General features: G+C 38.7%; 1 protein-coding gene across 5 annotated transcripts; it reads right to left on the reverse strand.

Annotated features, from left to right (window-relative positions):
• Positions 1–334: 334 nt before the first annotated feature.
• On the reverse strand, positions 335–14,695 carry MAT2B (methionine adenosyltransferase 2 non-catalytic beta subunit). 5 transcript variants are annotated; one of them, XM_008538991.2, is made up of 7 exons: positions 14,020–14,695; positions 6,312–6,506; positions 4,840–4,954; positions 4,505–4,657; positions 2,960–3,153; positions 1,636–1,749; positions 335–1,261 (listed from the first exon to the last, which is right to left on the reverse strand). In XM_008538991.2, exons 1-7 carry the CDS (start codon positions 14,047–14,049, stop codon positions 1,091–1,093), a joined length of 972 nt encoding a protein of 323 aa, XP_008537213.2. In that variant the 5' UTR covers positions 14,050–14,695; the 3' UTR covers positions 335–1,090. The 5 variants fall into 5 exon arrangements, with proteins under 5 accessions (XP_008537213.2, XP_070425189.1, XP_070425187.1 ...); XM_070569088.1 differs by having other exon boundaries at positions 335–1,364; positions 14,020–14,468; XM_070569086.1 differs by lacking the exon at positions 14,020–14,695 and adding an exon at positions 11,679–12,128.
• Between the last annotated feature and the right edge of the window lie 4,656 nt (positions 14,696–19,351).

Below are 19,351 nucleotides of genomic sequence, written 5' to 3' on the forward strand. Positions count from 1 at the left end.
ATTGAGGCTAAGGTCACCTGAATATTACTTAGTAAAGATAACACATTCACAGAACTCTGCATTCTTCAAAAGGAAGATCCTATGTAAATACATAACAAGATTACAAAGCTACTTACTTTTAGTTAAAAAATGAGTATCTCTAAGATTCTAGATCTCAAGTGGAAGGTACGCCAGTGTTCATTTTATTATTGTGTTTTGTATCTCAATATATTAACTATATTCTCTTGTATGATTCAATTGTTACATAAGAATGTAATTTTAAAAAATCAGAACTAACAATCAGACATTTGATCCTTGCATTCAAAAAGAGAAATAAATACAAGAAAACCAAGCCTTACCATGCCAGCAGTACGTATTTATTATTATTATTCATGAATGGTCAAAAGACTTACAAGGCCAATTATTAGTATAACCACACATATGAAATATCACTTAGTGTGACATGGAGTGAAAAGGACAGTTTTATATATATATTAAAAAAATACACATACACACATCCTCTCCTCTCTCAAGTGCTCACCATACACTGCTACAAAAGCAGGAGGCGCGAAGCTGCAGGAGTTCCAATATACATAACACATCGAAAGATCTCGAGCATAAAAACCTCACTTAAGTTGCAAAAATAAAGTATCTTTCTTCAAACATTTTGATCTGAGCTCAGGCAAAGCAAATAATGAACACCAATGATTTTCATACTATTTAACACTTTAAAACATAAAAGGGTCAACAGTTGCAAAAGTCATGAAAATGTAGAGCTTATAGGAATGAACGATGCATTTCATCCAAAAAACAAGTCTACAGCAGATCTGTTTCAACTTGGCTCTCAAATATTTCAGAATCATAATTTACTATACGCAAACAGCGAGTTAAGCCAGAACAAACAAAATGATAAACAGAAAAACTGTTACTTCTGAAACAAGGCATTATTGCCCTTAGTTTCTTTAGACCATTTCACTAGCGCAAGAGCATCATTTACCTGAAAGATCATGAGTCACAATTAAAGAGCACTCATACAAAACTATTTCCTTTTCTTTAAAAAGTGCCACATACTATACTTCTGATTACAAAAAAAAAAAAGACCACACATACACTAATGAAAAACCGTTTGTCTCCATCTCTTGTCAATGAGGAAAGGCCAGAGTGATTCTTTGATTCCAATTCGAAATGGTGTTCGCTGGCCAATGCCCAAGGTCTCTAATTTGGAGCAGTCAAGCTGAGCATTTCTTGGACGTAGTGCTCCTAAGACTGGACTGTCAGTTATCTTTAAAGAAAAATAAACACAAAAAATAAATGAAAAGCCACATATTGAGGTTTTATATTCTCTACTTCATTTTGCCTTCAGTGCAAGAAGTCTGCCGTGATCCCTGGAAAAATAAACAAAAAGTTTGCCACAATCAAGACAATGCTTTTCCTATAAACTTCACCAATCCTCACGGCCTTCTTTATACACGATAACTTAGAGAAAAGTAACAATATAAACTGCCACAAACAAGCAAAGTTCACTCTGATTAGTACCTGAAAAGGAAGTTATCCAACACTTCCAAAGCAACAAGAAAAATGTTACCAATAATACACACTATAGCGATGGATGTGGACTTTCAAAAAGTGAAGAGGTTTTAAATGCCATGTACTTACAGGTCTTAAGTGACTGCTGGGGAGGTTGAAGGCATCGGCAATGGCACATGCCATTTCATACTTAGTCATCTGTTCGTTGCCAGACCAATGAAAGGTTCCCTTAATTGACGGATCCTAACGAGAAAACAAAAGATTCAAAATAGTTTCAACTTTTTGAGTTGAGTAGAATGGCAGCTTTGACAAGAAAGCTAACTTAAAAGGCCCAGGAATTAAAATGTATCCCTCCTTTTGGAATGTATTCCACAAGATATCTAAAATCAAATTCCTAGAAATATTCCCACCTAAACACAAAAAGCAATTCCTAGAATTTGCCTTAAGAATTTTTAAAAATAAAAACATAAATGGCTCTAATTTTATTTAGTGGAAATCCTAAAAATGATTAGATTTTTATGGAAACACAGGTCAATTTAATGAGTATTTCTAATTATCCTAAGAGCTATAACCAAACCTTAACAGAACCATTTTTCAGGATGAGCTAATTAGCTGTAACATCTTTAAATACTGTCATAGCACAAATTTGAAATATATAAGTTTTTATGCATTAAACTTTAGTCATACTATTATTAATAGTCTAAAATAGATCAGTTATTCTAACTTTTCCTTTTATGGATATTCTATTTTAGCTCCAACTTTTTTAAATGCTTAAAATTAAGCCCTATCCAAATATCTCTTAAAAAATTACAAATCAGTCTTAAAGGGGCTGAAATAATAAATTGCTATGTAGATTCTTCTTTGGCATGACGTAGATCTTAAATAGGGTAACTTCTTAAAAGACATCAGAAGATTATTTTGTTACCCAAAAGAAAATATACAAGTTTTCAGTCATTTTGCAATGAAAGAACAACAGAAAGGATCTATAATATTTGGGAAATAAATTCAAACTCAAGAGCGTAATATTTTTCTTACTCATAAATATAGCCTACTATTTGTAAACTACTTTTATTTGGTCTCCTTGTAGTTTTATTTACTTTTTAAGACTGGCACCTAAGCTAACATCTGTTGCCAATCTTTTTTTGTCCTTCTTCTCCCCAAAGCCCCCCAGTACATAGTTGTATATTCTAGCTGTAGGTCCTTCTGGTTGTGCTACGTGGGATGCTGCCTCAGCACAGCTTAATGAGCAGTGCTAGGTCCCTGCCCAGGATCTGAACCAGTGAAACCCTGGGCCGAAGTGGAGCACGCAAACAACCACTCAGCCATGGGGCCGGCCCCTCCTTGTAGTTTTAAAAACAACACTTTAACTTTCACTCATTAACAGGATTTTTACTCATTCACAGAATTTTTACTAAAATGGAAGTTAGGAACTCATCCTTCCACAGGTTCTCACCAGCATTCTCTTCTCGGCTAACTGACGACACACGGTGGCTACATCTTTGACATGGGTGGGGAACCTCTGCTGCCAGTGGTCCATGTTCGCTGACTTGTTGCTGAACTGCACTTTATCAAACATAATAGTCACGGCACTTTCTTCAAGCTTCTCAACTTCTCCATACAGAACAGGAATTCTCAAAACAGCAGCTCCTAGAGATTAATAAAAGCAGATAGTATTTTAAAGCCGATGGGTTCTTAAGTCTTGATGTAAGATGAAAGTATGTGGATTTAAACACCACAAAGGTAGAAAACTTGCAAGATGCCAAAATGACATTAAGGAACACTTAACAAATGTGTTCCTGAATATTTTTAAATTTCTCTGTCATTTGGGGTATTTTTACATATAATTTCTTCATTATTATGAACATTAAAAATAAAACTTAACATGACAACTGAATGCAATGAGAGAACCTTAACTGGATCCTAGATTAAAAAATAGAATGTAGGGGCCAGCCCAGTGGCACAGTGGTTAAGTTCGCATTTCTGCTTCAGCAGCCCGGGGTTCACCAGTTCAGATCCTGGGTGTGGATCTATACACTGCTTGTCAAGCCACGCTGTGGCGGGCATCCCACATATAGAGTAGAGGAAGATGGGCATGGATGTTTGCTCAGGGCCAGTTTTCCTCAGCAAAAAGAGAAAGGTTGGCAGCAGATGTTAGCTCAGGGCTAATCTTCCTCAAAATAAACAATACGTGAAAAAAAAGGAAAATAAAATAAACTTAACTTCTTGGACAACTGTATACAGACAGGTATTCAAGGATGATCCTGCAGGATAATTTATAATAAAAAAATCCTGAAAAACTAGATGCCTGTGAGTATGATGTGTATGATAGGGGATGCTTCTCAAGGATGCAGTACAGTCTAAGGCAATAGTTTCAGTGTATAGGATCATTAAATCAAGTACTATGCAGCCATTGACATGGAAAAGGTATCTGAGAGACGGCTCCATTATGCACTGAAATGCAAGTGTGTGTGTGGGGGGGAAACAGGTTACAAAACAACATGCACAAAAATACTTGCATAGATGACCACATTTGGTACCCCTCTCTCTGATGTAGCATAATAGTAAGAGAATTTCCACTCTTTACAATTATTAATTTTTTCTTTCAAGAAGGGTGCACTTCTCATAATCAGCACATACATATGTATAAGTACATTTACACAGAAACACACATATGAAAAAAGAAAAATCATACAAATAGAATACCTCAATCTAAGAGAAATGATATTAATCTGTTTTTTGAAAGTAGACTACAAAAATTTGTACTATATGATTTGTTTTCTATACACAATGATATTTATGTACATACTGATACTGGAAAAAGTCTAGAAGGATTCATAAATTCTTTAGGATTTCTAAAATTTATTTTTCTTTTTTATTAACTACGTTCTCTAATTTTTCTCCAATGATTTGTGTTTCTTGTTTTTAAAAATTAAAAACGTACATATATATCACAAAAAGGAATCCTCAAAACAGTGAGGGGCTAACGAGACTGTCTTACCTAAATTGTTCTCCAGGACGGCCTTTTCTCCTTCTAATTTGGTTTTGCCATACAGGTTTAGGGGACTTGGTATGTCTTCCTCCCTATAAGGTGGATTTGTTCCATCAAATACATAATCTGAGCTAATGTAGATTAGAAATGCTCCGATTGCAGCTACAAAAAAAATGAGCAAGAAAAATACCTATTATTACAGGACATTACTCTTTACTGGAATTTTTAATGGCTTATTCATCGTATATAAAATCAAATCTCTTATATGTGATCTATAAACCTTTAATCTTCACAAACTCGGCAATCATTTAATATTTAATGAAGATTTTATAAAGTCACATTACCTGCTTCCTTTGCTAAATTCCGAGAAGCATCCACATTAAGTCGAGAGGCAGCATCCGGCTGATTTTCCACCACATCGGGCCTTCTCTCTGCTGCACAATGCACTATGACGTGGGGCTGGAAGCGAAGCATTGACGCATTTTTAACCCAAAAAGGAATAAAATAGAGGAACCACAGTTTTCCAACAGTAAATTAATGTATAGAAAAATGTTTGTTAAATCAACATTCTTTCCACTAAAGTATCAATGTAATTTTTTAATGTAATTTTGTCACAATTCCCTTTCCCAAGGTTCAAACTTCCTCAAAAATATATACAGGCCCTGAAACGGGAAGAGTAATTTAGTAGTCCCTAGGCAAAACCGGACAAAACTCTGTATCATCAACTGTATTTCTAAATCAAAATAAGCTTCGTCCCCTAATTTGGATGAGAGAAAATAGCTATCATTTATATAATTAATATGACCTAATATTTGATAAATCTATGTTAAAGGAAGAGGAGTATTTTGAAATTAAATTCAAAAATTCCAATCTCTTACACCAACTATTTAAAGAAAACCAACTATCTATAAAAATTATATTTCCAGTTGAGTATTTGTATGCCACTTATATGCTAAGCACTGTGTGAGCAGCAAGGATTTCATAATTTTGTGGAAAAGACAGATACGTAAAGAGACTGTTTCAATATAATGTGACAGATGTCAAGAGACAAATGCAGAAGGTCCTTTGTCAAGCAGCACCTACTTCCCAGAGGAGCTGAGCAGAGGTAAAGCCTGGGATGACCACTCAGGCAGGGCTGGTACACCCACATACGAAACTTCCTCCTTCGCAACTGCTTGAGGCAGCATGATCTCAGAGTTGTCTGCAAACTTAATGTGCATAATCTGAGGTGCTTCTTAAAATGTAGACTCCTGGGCTCCACCACAGACGGACCGACTTAAACTCTCTGGGAGGGAGGGCTAAGCACCAGTCTCCCGAGTGATTCTCATGCAGGTGTTCACTGGACCATATTCTTAAAAAGGACTCTCGATCTGATCAGAGGTGCAACAGAACGTAAATTTTTCTCTAACTTTTCTGCGACCACGGCCAACAAGTTATTTAACCTCTCTGAGCCTCTGTCATCTCTAAAATGGAAATGATAATATCTATTTTGCAGTGTTGTAAGGTTTACAGATAACACTAAAAAGGCATTTGCACAGAAAGTGGTACTTAGAAGAGCACTTTAAAAACATGAGCTTTTGATAAAATGCTTAATATTTTTGTCTTTTTTCAACTTACGTCACAATCTAATCATTTTAAGGATTGCATATGCTTTGTAATGCTAAAAAAATAAGTCAGTTCACCATCTATTGTTATTGCTTTACAGGTTAGAGCTTAAGTATAGTAACTTCCTTGAGAGCAAGAACATTTTCTGTGTCATCCAGACAATTTTTAATGCAGTTTACCTCTGGGTTGAAACGCACAGACTAGACCATACCTGAACGTCATGAACAATGTGATGAACCGCATCGGAGTCCAACAGATTGACCTGCTCAAACTTTGGCCTCGCTCTTCTATAACCACAGCCAAAGGCATGCCAATTATTCTGCTTAAATTCTCTGTACACAGCTCTGCCAAGAAGCCCAGTGGCACCAGTAACCAGAACCCGCCTGCTGGGGATGTTCACTTCCTCCTAAAGGGTGAAAGGGGAAGAAAAGGATTATTCACTTTGAAAATATTCTCTCCACGAAATTAGTCAACATAATCGTCCACTAAATACTTCAAAGTCTAAGCAGTTTACTTCGTGTCCGAAATCTATAAGCCAATCCATAAGTTATGAAAAAGATTAATCAAACTACTTCACAAAAATTTTAATCATCTTACCCAAGAAAAAGAACCTAAGACGATACTGCAGAGAACTACCTAGACTAACAGATTTAGATTTCCTGTGTTAATGATGAAAAGTCTTATTTTGACGAGCAATGATGTCCAAATGAGCAATAAATAGCAATTTTAATAATGTTCTTCAGTTTATTAAAATGCACAGTTTTAAGCTTATTTTATGGCCTGATTAAATATTTGCTATTTTATTTGGTCAGTAAATCTACAAGTTGACATTTTTGGTCTTCAGTTTTTAATCCCATGTTTTCTTCCAAATTTCACTGAGATAACATATTTTGCTAGGCTGAGTTAGAATTCCTATTTCATAGGAATTTATGTGGAGAAAAAATAATTTTGGTCCTTACAGCACTAAAATCTTTCTAAGTTTAACCGAATTAGTAAACGTTCCTGAGTAAATTCTCAATTGACCTATGAAGACCAGTTAAAACTAATAAATACAGATAGAAGAAAAAGAAAAAAACCTAAAGTATTTTAAACTGACTCATGTTGCTACCGTAAAAACGAAAAAAGTCCTTAAACACTGAAATTGAAAGAAACTACTATTTAGGAAACATTTCAAGTTCTGTGTTTCCAAGGCATAGTTTAAAAAATTCCCCTTCTTCCCAAGACAGTTACACCAAATTTTCTCCCAGACTCTTGAATAGAGTCAACATTTACTATTAAAAAACAAAAAGTTTTATTATATTTCATCAACTTGAGGCTTTTTGATTTCCAATGTTGTTACAGTCACCTAACTCTGAGCTGTCAAAAACTGTAAACAGGCATACAATAACTACAGACCTATCTTTCTTTGCCCTTAGGTCAGCTGAATAACTGTGCAGACTATGCATTTGAAAAAAAAGAAAAGGCCACCTAAATCAGGTATTTCTATTGTAGGAAAAATCTGAAATAAAATGGCTGACAGAGACAGTATAAAGGCTAATACTTAACGATATCTTTTCTTTAGTTCAACCAATTTCAACACATTTTAATGGGTGAAGAAAAATTCATCTAGGTTTTACATGGCAACCCTTGACTCTAGGCCAATTGATCTCAGAAAACAAAGATTTCAGCCTGCAAAATATTTTCTTTGAATTCTGGCAAGAAGACAGCTATACAAAGACTGAATTATAAAGAGCAGAAAACAAGCCCAAGTCTAGTAGAGATACAATCAGAAAACAATTCACACAGGATAAATACCATCAAGATCCCTCGGAAAATACTGTAAGAGAGCCATGATTTGGTTTCTTCTGAGTTTTTCACTTTTTACTTCACTCTAAAGAAGCAAAGGAATAGACAGCAGTTCTTAAGTCACTGGTTCTCAGGCTTCAGCGAGGATCAGAATCACCTGGAAGGCTTTCGGACCAGGTGGTCTAGGGTAAGGGCTGATGAAAGCTCCCAGGTGGTGCTGATGATGGTGATTTGGGAACTCCGCTTTGAGAGCTGTAACCTTGAACTCCGGGAAAGTCCAAAGCTTTCTTAAAGATAAATTTCTCTTATACAAACAAGCCAATAAATTGCCATTTACCCTTCTAGAAACAACATCTTTCCCCCTCAAAAAGGAAAACTAGAAAAACAAGTCAAAGAACAAGCATTAGGCAATCTACAAAGGTTACTAAACATAAATTAAGATCTGTGTCCCTTGTTGATTCTGTGAGGCACACTTTTTCCTCATTTTAAGATCTCTGTTAAACGAATGAAATAGAGATGCATCTTATGAATGCATCAGTTTGGTGGTGTTGCTTACTTTTTAGTGCAGCTTAGAATAAGAGTCCAGATGATCTTATAATCAAGAGCATCTTAGATTTGATGAAATACAGTATTAAGTTAAAGCACAGCAAGGGTCTTAGGGACTATAATACACTTAATTTAAAAAAAAAGGATAGCAGTTGTATGGAGAAAATACAAGCTTACATCCTTACACCCTGGGGTAATTTGTAAGGTCCCTAGAAGAAAATATGAAACAGTTCATGGTACCCAGTGGTCAGACGTCATTGCTCAAAATTTTCTTTAAAAGAGCAGAGATCTGAAGTGCAAGCATTTTCTGAAACAGAAATGATTCTGCACAATTGTATATTTGTTACATAAACCTACCCCATACCTTTGATCATAAGAATAGCCTCGTTAGGCAGGGCAGATATTATTTCCAAAGTGAGGAACGTGAAGTCTAGAGATGTTAAAGGTTGTGCCCACAGTAACAGGGGAAAAGTTGGGAGCAGAACTTGGGTCTTCTTCCTTCTGTGGTCAGCCAAATACATACTGAGCTGTCTCAAGCCTTTGGACTTCTATTTGGTTTCATGATGATTAAGTTTTATCTGCTCTGCCACAAACTGTGGTACTGAGAAGTTACTCCATCCCTACCCATCTAATTCCTCATTGGTAAAATGAGGCCTCTGGGCGCGATGACTAAGGGTCTTCCAGCTTTACAGCTCTACAACTCGAACATTTTCCATGTTATCCTTACCACAAAGGGGTCTGAATAGAGTGAAAGGAGCTTCATTTACTTAAAGAACTTTTCCTCTTTTCCCATAATTCCCTCTAGACTCATTGACACCTTCTGTCACCAGTACAGGAGCCAAAACAAGATTTTTCTCATTTGGATTGCAAGTTTATTGGTGGTTGGCAAATAAAATAGGTGCATCACTCTGAAATTAAAAGATGCCAAACAAAAATAACTCTTCTATTTTTGAGTTTCTATATATAAACCAAACTCTACCTGAAGCTTTTTAAAGCGCACTATTTTGATTTTTTTCTTTTTAAAAGAAATATTCCTCTAAAAATTACTTTGGCCCATTACTCTATAAATTATTTTAGTCCTGCAAAACAGGAATGTCCAAACACCTCAAGGGACTCAGAAAGGAATAAAAAGCTGTCTAGTTAGCCCAAACCACAACAGAAGAGCTGAAAATATTCTGTCTGCCTGAAAAGCCTACTTTCTCAATTTTTATTATCTTACGGGTTATCTCAAACGTCAGTTTAAGTTACTCTATTGTATATAAACTCTCAGATGTACAGAATTCAATAACTTCAGGTGACCAGATTTATAGACACTCAAAGAATTCTTGAAAAATTAAATACATATAAATGTAGAGCTATTGCTCTTATTATGCTATGTAATTAAATAATACCAAATTGTATAGGTAATCAGAGATAAACAGCTCTTTCAAAATGGTCCAAAGAGGACTCTGGGACAGAGACTTCTACTTTAGCACACTTGCATCAACTTCTACTAAAAATGCCCGAGGAAAAGTAAAGAGCAAAACATTACTAATATCTAAAGAGGGATCTTCCTAAGTTTCAGTGATAAGGATAATAATACTTTGCTATTTTTAGAACCTCTTAAATTTGGCAAAGCTCCCTATTCATTTCCTTAATTGGTCCTCACAACATAGCCCTAGAGGCAGGTCTTTCACCAGACATTCCTAGACTTTTAATAAACGTTTTATAATCCCATTACTACCTAGGACACTGGTCTAACTCCTACTGTCACCATCTTGTACCCCAGAGCCAGTATTACTAACAGAAACCATTACAGTTTGCTTTCTCCAACATCAACTATAAGACAGCCCTCATTCTCACGAGTGAATTTTAATTTTACAGTTTTTGAGAGCAGCAAATATGTGCCAAGCTTTTGGTTGTACCTTTTTTTTGGTGAGGAATATTGGCCCTGACCTAACATCTGTGCCAATCTTCCTCTATTTTATGTGGGGTGCCGCCACGGCGCGGCTTGGTAAGCCATGCGTAGCTCCGCCCGTGGGATGGGATCCGGATCTGTGAACCCAGAAGCGGAGGGCGCGAACTTAACCACTAAGCCACCAGCCTGGCCCCTAGTTGTTACCATTTTTAATGTAGGAAAACCCATTTCTATTAGTCTACTAAACTCCTACTGTGAAAACTGATTAAGCTTTATACATGCACATATACATACATGTATGCATAAACACTAATGTAAACAATATGTAACATTATTTAGTTCTGTTTGGGGTACATAGGAAAAATACGGAGGTTTAACAGCCCATCCATCCTAACTTTACCCCCCAAATCCCAAAGCGACTTGAAAACACTAAATGTAGCACATGTTGGAGGCGTAAAAATTTTGCATTATCAAAAACATCCGTCTCCTATATCCTCTCGTATAACCATAAGACATATTGGCCTGGGCATTAACAGTCTTCCAATCCCCAGTGCTAGATATACTCTCTGGACTGATGCACGCTGGGGGCCTGGAACAGAGAACACAGAGAATGAGGGGAGAGGAAGGGGACTGCCAGGGATGGCTCTCGCGAAGACAATCATCCCCTTCCTTTCTGCAACCTCCGTAGTGGTTCAAAGCCTGCGATAGTCAAACAGACCTGTATTAGAATCCCGGCTCCAACCTTACTGAATGAACTTGAGCCAAGGACTGACCCTCTAAACCTCAATTTTCTCATCTGTAAAATGGAGCAAAATCAGATCTCGGAGTTATAAGGATTAAAATAATGCATGTAAAGTGCGTAACATAGTGCCTTGTATAAACTAAGCGTTCAATAAGCTGCCACCTCCAATACTGTCATTATTTCTGGAAAGCCACCTTTCCCCTTCTTTCTCAGAGATACGAACTGCTAAGATCGAGGGATACGAACAAAGAATGAAAAAGAAATTAAGAAAATTAAAACCGCAACAGCTCTGAAAACCCCTCTTCGTTCCTAGCCAGGGAGACCGAAGATTCGGAAGTGAAATTCGACCTACTCATTTCCTGCCGCAGCACTGATACAGAAAACCCTGACGCGCGTGCCAACTTGGTGGCACCGCCCTCGCGGTGGTAAACAATCTCGGCGGCGGTAAACAATCTCGGCGGCACCGCCCTCGCCTCCCGGGGCTGGAAAGGCGGCGCCGAGGCGAAATCAGGGCGGCGGCCCCGCCTGGAAAACCACTCGAGTCCCCGAGACGCGGCTCATCTCCCTCTGCGCCCCCGAGTCCCAGACCCCCGGGCCGATTCTTTCACCTCTTCGAGCCGGCAGTTCCCGGGAACAAAGTGGATGGCGAGCTCCTTCTCCCGTCCCACCATGCCCGCCGCCTTCGCGCCGCCGCTGCGGCGACCGCCACTATCTCCAGCCCAGATCGCTAGCGGCCGCGGCTGCGTCGCCCTGGGCCCGCCTCCCCAGTGCGGGCCAGCCCCCGCTCGCCGCTTCCGGCTTCCGCCGCCAAGGCCGCGCGCGCTGACTGGCTACGCTGCGCCGACCCTCCCCCTAGGAAGGGCGCGAGAGCGTCTGGACGTTCCCGGCCCACGCGCCAATTCTTAAAGGGCTACGCAAAACAAAGGCCTTGGTTTTAAGCGGTGAGCGCGAGTTTTGTTTGGGGCGATTTGCGTATGCGCTTTTTTCCTTCTTGAGTAGGGAAGGCTTGAATCGGATTGCCTGGAGTTTCCATTTTGCAGACTGTGAGCAGTGTGCATGAGAATCAACTGGGCATGGAATATATAAAGTGGGATAAAATATTTTAAAGTCATGGGCAGGGAGGCGAGAGGGAGGAAGCACAGTGGACATACAGTATCTAAAGAGATTTAGAAAGAGACATGGAATAAAAATAAAAGTGTTGGTATCTGAGTCATTAACACCTCAAGAACTCATTTGTCTTTCTGGGATGCTAAAAAAAACAGTACGTGTGAAATTCCAAAGATGTCAAACTATTTTTTACTTAGTTAAAAAAGGTGGGAGGGATGAATTTTTTGGGTGCCTCTTCGAAATGCAGACTCTCGGACTGTCCCAATAACTACAGAACGAGGATCTGTGGTATTCCAGCCTGGGACTCCAGAGTTACTAGATTTACCAAGAGTTTAGGGCACCCTTAGAGAAGCACAGCCTTAGGGCTGCAGAGCTGGGATACAAGCGCCCCTCCTCTGCAACCACCGAAAATTAAAGAAGGAACCAAGGGGAGAGAGGACTGCTGGACCTTCTGCCGCCTGTAACGCGATTTAAGTGACAAATCAGAAACAGCCCTAAGTGTTGAGCCTGCCCTAGCACGCAAGTGATTTCCCTTCCAGTTCAAAACCTCTTAAGTCCCACGCCAGCCGGGATGCCTATGAAATTTACTCAGAAAAAAACTCCAGCATAGACCTTGTAGGGTTCGCCAACTTTTCACCGAAGTGAGGGTCCTTGCCAGACACAGAATACCAAGACCTCCAAGTCGCCCACAGACGAAACTACTGCTTGGTTCTTTCTAAAAGGCTTTATTTTCCTAATCCTTTTTGGTTTAATCTTACAGCTAAAGAACAGGCAGCCTTTTAAAAAAGTTTTTCCACGTCTGAGAACCGTGACTTTCCTTTCTACCCAATCCCCAACAAAAACTCATTTCCTTCTTTGTGTAAATAGAAAGTTTCTTTGGAACAGAAACGGAAGAGACCCTGAGGCCCCTCACTTCGATTTTTGTTTTAATCCAGGCTGTTACTGTTAATCGGTCTAGCATTATTTACGAAGTCGTTGAAAGGACTGTCCCAGCACTGAACGTGCATCATCAGGAAACAAAGAATAGGCATTTGTGGATTCGGGGAAGCAGATTCGAGATCCTCTTAATCCTCGCCCCTTTGAAAACTGGGAATTTTTTTTTTTTAAGTTTCTAGTTGCAAGGTGTGATACAATCTAATCTTTCTGAAGAAAAAAAATTAAGTGTTCAACGTGAAGAAAATTCAAGGATATGCACATGCGATTAGCATTTTGCTTCTCACAGCAGCCTTGTCTAGGGTGAGGAACAAAAGAGTTTACTTGCCCACATTTGAGACGCTGGTTCGATACTTGCCAGGTAAAACTGGGGGATGGTTCTAGGGGCATATGTTCGTGTTATGACTTTTAATCATTCTCTTTAGAGATGAAAGTTTCTACGTGAATAAAAACGCCACCGTTATACAGACAATATCCAAGTTCGTGTGGTGGCTAAGACTGTAAGATTAAAGAGAGCAACCTGGAGCTAAAAGTTACATTAGCAGATTCAATTCATGCCAAGACAAAGAAAGGCTGGAGAACACAACTATGGATAAAATCCTCATTTATAGAGAAACTTCGCTTGCATCATTGCATATAATCTGGTAAACGAAACTGCTGTTCTGTTTTGCATTTTATTTTTGTCACTTAATGAGACTTAGCTGAGCTCTCCGTAACCTGGTTCTCAGGGTCAGTAATTAAAGTCGGTTTATTCTTGCATGTCCTAAGGTTCTGTGTTTTAAGGAAATGAATGACATCTTTTCTATTTTTTTTTACACAGCCCTCCGGCTTTTACCAAATGTTTAGTGGGATGCTTTTAAAGCAACTCCAACTCCAGAATACTTTATTTCTTGAATAGTTAGCTCTTACCTGTTCCATGTCCTCCGGCATTTCAGGCATGATTCCAAAATTCTCTCAGGAAAACAGATTTGGGTTGAGTCTCAGCCTCTGCCTCCCCTGGCTGGGTCTTTGTTCTGCCCCACAGAGCGCAGGCACGCGAAAACGTGAGCCGCAGCTTCACTCGACCTTTTAAATTAGCATTTTGATTCCTATCCCAGAATCTCGTGCAGTTTTTCACATTGCAGTAAACTGGCAGCTGATTCCCCGTGGCGGTCTCGAAAATACCCAATGAGAAGTTTCATATTTAATTGCCACCCAAGTGAGGGTTCATTCGCAAAACCATTAGGAAAACCAACTTACTTAAAAGGAAACTTTCTTGAAGACTTGTTGCAATTTTCTCTTGCAGAAGAAAAGCAAGACCTAGCAGCTGGGAAGCACGCAGACCGTGCAATTGGTTCCTGTTCTGAAATATTGTATCCTTATGCCTTCTTACAACAGAATCTATTTAGTAAATTCCGCCAGCTCTTGCCCCCATCCCCCAGTGCTTTCTAATTAACTATTTCAAAGGACGCTAAAAGGCACTGGTGGTAACAGCAGGCTGAAATGAAAATGCCACAGGTCATTTCTATTAACATTGTCCTGCCCTCTGTTTGAGAAAAACCTTAGGTTTGGCCAAGCGTTAAGGACTTGTAGATCAGGGATTCCCAAACTTGCCTGCACCACAGAACGTAAGAAACAAAATCGTTCTGTAGGAGTGGAGCCCAGCAATCTTATCGTTAACAATTTCAAAAGTGATGAATATGCTGTTAAATTTTGAACCACTGTTTTGGATTATGGCTCTATAACAATTTAAGAACAACAACAAAATTGCCATTCAGATGGGGGGGGGCGGGGGAAGGAATCACTTTACAGGCTAACCACTTAGAGAACACAGCACATGTTAAACTCTGTGAGCCATGCAGAGGTAGTGAAGTAATGAACTATACAATTTTTAAAAATTGATAAAATTCATCAAAATTAAAAACTGTTCATCATAAGACAATATTAAAAAACGAATAAGCAGAACAGAAAAAATACTCCAGATACATACATCTGAAAAGGACTTAAATTCAGAATATTTAAAGAACTCCTACAACTCAATAATTTTTAAAGAGTCACTTTAAAAATGAACATAAGTTTTTGGGGTTTTTTTTTTGAGGAAGATTAGCCCTGAGCTAACACCTGCTGCCAATCCTACTCTTTTTTGCTGAGGAAGACGGGCCCTGAGCTAACATCTGTGCCCATCTGCCTCTACTTTATATGTGGGACACCTACCACAGCATGGCTTGCCAAGCAGTGCCATGTCCGCACCCAGGATCCAAACCAGCGAACCCCGGGCCACCGAAGCAGAACATGTGCACTTAACGCCTGTGCCACTGGGTTGGCCCCCTGAACTTGAGGTTTAAACAGATATTTCACAAAGTGAAGACATAGTATGGCCAATAATCACACACAAAGATGCTCAACATCAAAGAAATGCAAATTAAAATCTCACTGAGATACCTTTACATACTTAACAGAATGGCTAAAATTAAAAAGACTGATAATATCATATGTAAACAAGCATTTTGAGCAGCTAGAATGCTCATTCATTGCTAGTGGGAGAATGACATAAAAGAACCACTTTAGGAAACTGTTTGGCAGTTTATTATAAAGTTAAATGTATACCTACCCCACAGCCCAGTAATTCCACTTTTAGGTGCTTATCCAACAGAAATGAAAGCATATATGTACACAGACTTGGACAAGAATATTCATAGCAGCTTAATTCAAAATAACCTAAAACTGGAAACACCCATCAAAGGATGAATGGATAGACAAATTGTGGTATATCCATACTGTGGACTATTACTCAACTATACAAAGAAATGAACTATATGAATGAATCTCAGAATCGTTATGCTGAGTGAAGTTAGAGACATGTGAAATGCTAAAACAGGTGAGACTAATTTATAGCGAAAGACATGATCTTGCCTTGAGGGAAGGATAGGGATTGACTGTGAAGGCCATAAAAAACTTTCTTAGGTGATGGACATGTTTTATATCTTGATAGAGGTGTGGGTAACATGGATATGTGCATTTATCAAAATTCATCAAACTGTAACAGTGAAGATCTGTTCATTTCACTGTCTGTATTACTGTATGGAATTTATACCCCAATTTTAAAACAATAATACAGAAGGTTAATGGGGTGGGGGCACAAAAGTTCAATTGAAGGGTGAGGAAAGAATGGGAAATAAAGACATCAACCCCGATATTGTAGAAAACTCTTCCAAGCACTTTTTCTATGAAGAGGGAAAATAAAGGCATGGAAGCTGGAGGGTAATATAAGATCCAAGGATTGTGAATTTTGTTGTGTTTTTTGTTTTGGTTTAGACAGTCCGATACTAGACCATGTTTGTGTGGTAGTGGGAATGGTCCGCTAACTAATGGAAGGTGGTAGGGCTTGAATTGTATCCCCTAAAATGATATGTTGAATGTGACCTCACCTCACAATCTGACCTTATTTGGAAATAGGGTTGCTGACCAACTCACACTTACGAGGGCACAGATGTATAATTCTCCAGAAGGGAGGGACACTGCAAGTCTCATGGCGCAGGCTGACGTCAATGGAGTGGAGAAGTATAATCCTCCCCTTGGAATGTGTATTTTGAACACTAATACAAGGTGCTACGAGAAGTAGAGGCAGAGGATATGAGTACAGTACACATGCATTCATGCTCACAAATTCGTTCGGGGAAGGATGAGGAAGTCCTCGTCGAGCTGCTTCGGTTTTCAGTTGTGTGTGTGGTAATGCCATCAGCTGAGGGTGATGAGGAAAGAGCGAGCCGTGAGTCAGAACTTTGAGGAGAGGCCTACGCTGAAATTATATATAACTTTTTAGCTACTGTAAGAAAATTTTTAGAACTTTTTATTACAAAAATTTTCAAACATACAGAAAAGTTTAAAGAACACCCTAATGAACACTCTTACCCTTTCTACCTGAATTTTGTTTGGTTATGTCTTTTTCTCTTTTCATCTGAGTCAGCCCTTCTACTCTTTTTTTTTTTTAACTTATTTATTAAGCCTTTATTTTTTTAGAGCAGTTTTAGGTTCACGGCAAAATTGAGGGGGAGATACAGAGCTTTCCCATATGTGCCCTGCCCCCACACATGCACAGCTTCCCCATTATCCACATCCCCCAGCAGTGTGGTACATTTGTTACAACTGATGAACCTACATTGACACATCATCATCACCCAAAGTCCACAGTTTACATTATGGCTCGCTTTTGCTGTTGTACATTCTGTGAGTTTTGACAAATGTATAAGGACAGGCATCCATCATTGCAGTGTCATACAGAGTATTTTCACTGTGCTAAAAATCCTTTTTGCTCCTCCTATTACTCCACCCTATCCCTCAAACCCAGACAATTATTGATGTTTTTACTGTCTCCATAGTTTTGCTTTTTCCAGAACGACAAATAGTTGGAATCATACAGTATGTAGCCTTTTCAGATTTGCTTCTTTCACTTACTAATATGCATTTAAGTTTCCTCCTGCATGTCTTTTTATGGCATGCTAGGTCATCTCTTTTTAGCACTGAATAATATTCCTTTGTCTGGATGTATGACAGTTTATTTATCCTTTCACCTACTGAAGGACATCTTGGTTGCTTACAAGTTTTGCAATTGTGAATAAAACTGCTATAAACATCTGTGTGCAGGTTTTTGTGTGGAATTACTACTTTTTTCCTTCATTACATTGATTTTTTGAAGAGCTGATGTCAGTTATCTGATTATTTTCTTCAGGAGTCATTTAATATTCCACTAAGCCTTGTATTTTCTGTAAACTTTTTGAAGGGGGACTTGATTAGATTGATGATGCTGTGTATTTCGTATTGTATCATATTAGGAGGCACTTGACAAAAGGTCTTCCCAGTATTAGTGATTCTATGTTTTACCATTTGGTAGGGGTCCACTTTTTTTACCCTTTGCAATCAATAAGTGATCTTTGGCGTCCTACTTTGGAACCGGGGAATATCCTGTAACCTAAGAACTTTCACCTAATTGCTTCCATTGACGTTCCTCCTCTAAATCAATTATTGCATTGGAGGTGGCAAAGTGTGAAAGATGGTGTTTAAATTCATGAGAATGAGATCATCTAGGGAGAGAGTGTGAGTGAAGAAGAAAAGAGTCCAGGTTCACCCCCTTAGTGACTCCAACCACTGCAAGTCAGGTACAGGATGGTGCAGCAAAGGGGTGAGGAAAGAAGCAGTCAGATGAAAGGAAACCAAGTACAGAGAGCGTTTCAACAAAGAGGAAGTTGTGAATTAGCGTAAGATGAAAAAAGAAGTGCCCATTAAATTTGGCAAGATAGAATTCACTGGAGAAGTTGGCAAGAGATTTTGCAGAGGACTGGGACAGAAACCAGGCTACCGTGGGTTAAAGTGAATGAGAAAGAACAAAGGAGAAAGCCATACTTTTTCAGACGTGGCTTTAAATATCTCTAGCTTGGGCTTGTCAATAAACATTTATTGGCTTTCACAAATTTCACATTAATTTCTCTTCCTTTGGTCATTTCTCTCAACATGAGCTTTGAAATGTAGTATAGTTAGATACGTAAGTGTAATTGATCGTCTTTCTTGCTAGACTGTAAGCTCTGTGAAGACAGGAATTGTCTTGGTTCATTTCTGTGGCCTCTGGCATAGTAATTATTCAACAGATCTTGGTAGTTGTTACATGACTCTAAGTCTGGCAGATCTCATTGATCGTACGATCAATTACCATCTGCACGGTCATCATTCCCAGGTGTGTGTCTCTAGCTCAGAGCCTTCTCCTGAGGACTTACATATGCAAGATTTTACCCAACATCTCCACTTCACCTCAAACTCAGTGTGTCCCAAATCGAATGCATCAATGTCACTCTGCAAATACGCTTTCACCCAAGTTCTTTATCTTAGGGAATAGCATGGTCATTAGTCCAATTGCCCGAGTAAGAGAGCCTTGAACTCTTCCTCAGGCTAGGGGCCGTCTTCTACTCTTATCTGAATTATTGTCTATTTTTGTTTAGTTTTTTAAAGCAACCAGCCAGTGTCTAACACATACTAGGTATTCATAAATAGTATTGGATGAATGGTCTGACTTCAGGTTTATTCCCATTGAATTCATTTTCCACTCAGCAGTCAGCGACTTTCTGAAACATATCTGATGCTGATCTAATGCCACTTAGTGGCTCACCATCGTCCACAGGTTAAAGATCAAATTTCTTGTTGTTCATTGGGCTCTTTATGATTCACACAATCAGATCTACTTACCTCTGCAGTTTAACTTCTTGCCACTTTA

The sequence above is a fragment of the Equus przewalskii genome, chromosome 13, assembly GCF_037783145.1.
Source record: "Equus przewalskii isolate Varuska chromosome 13, EquPr2, whole genome shotgun sequence".
Lineage (NCBI taxonomy): Eukaryota > Metazoa > Chordata > Mammalia > Perissodactyla > Equidae > Equus > Equus przewalskii.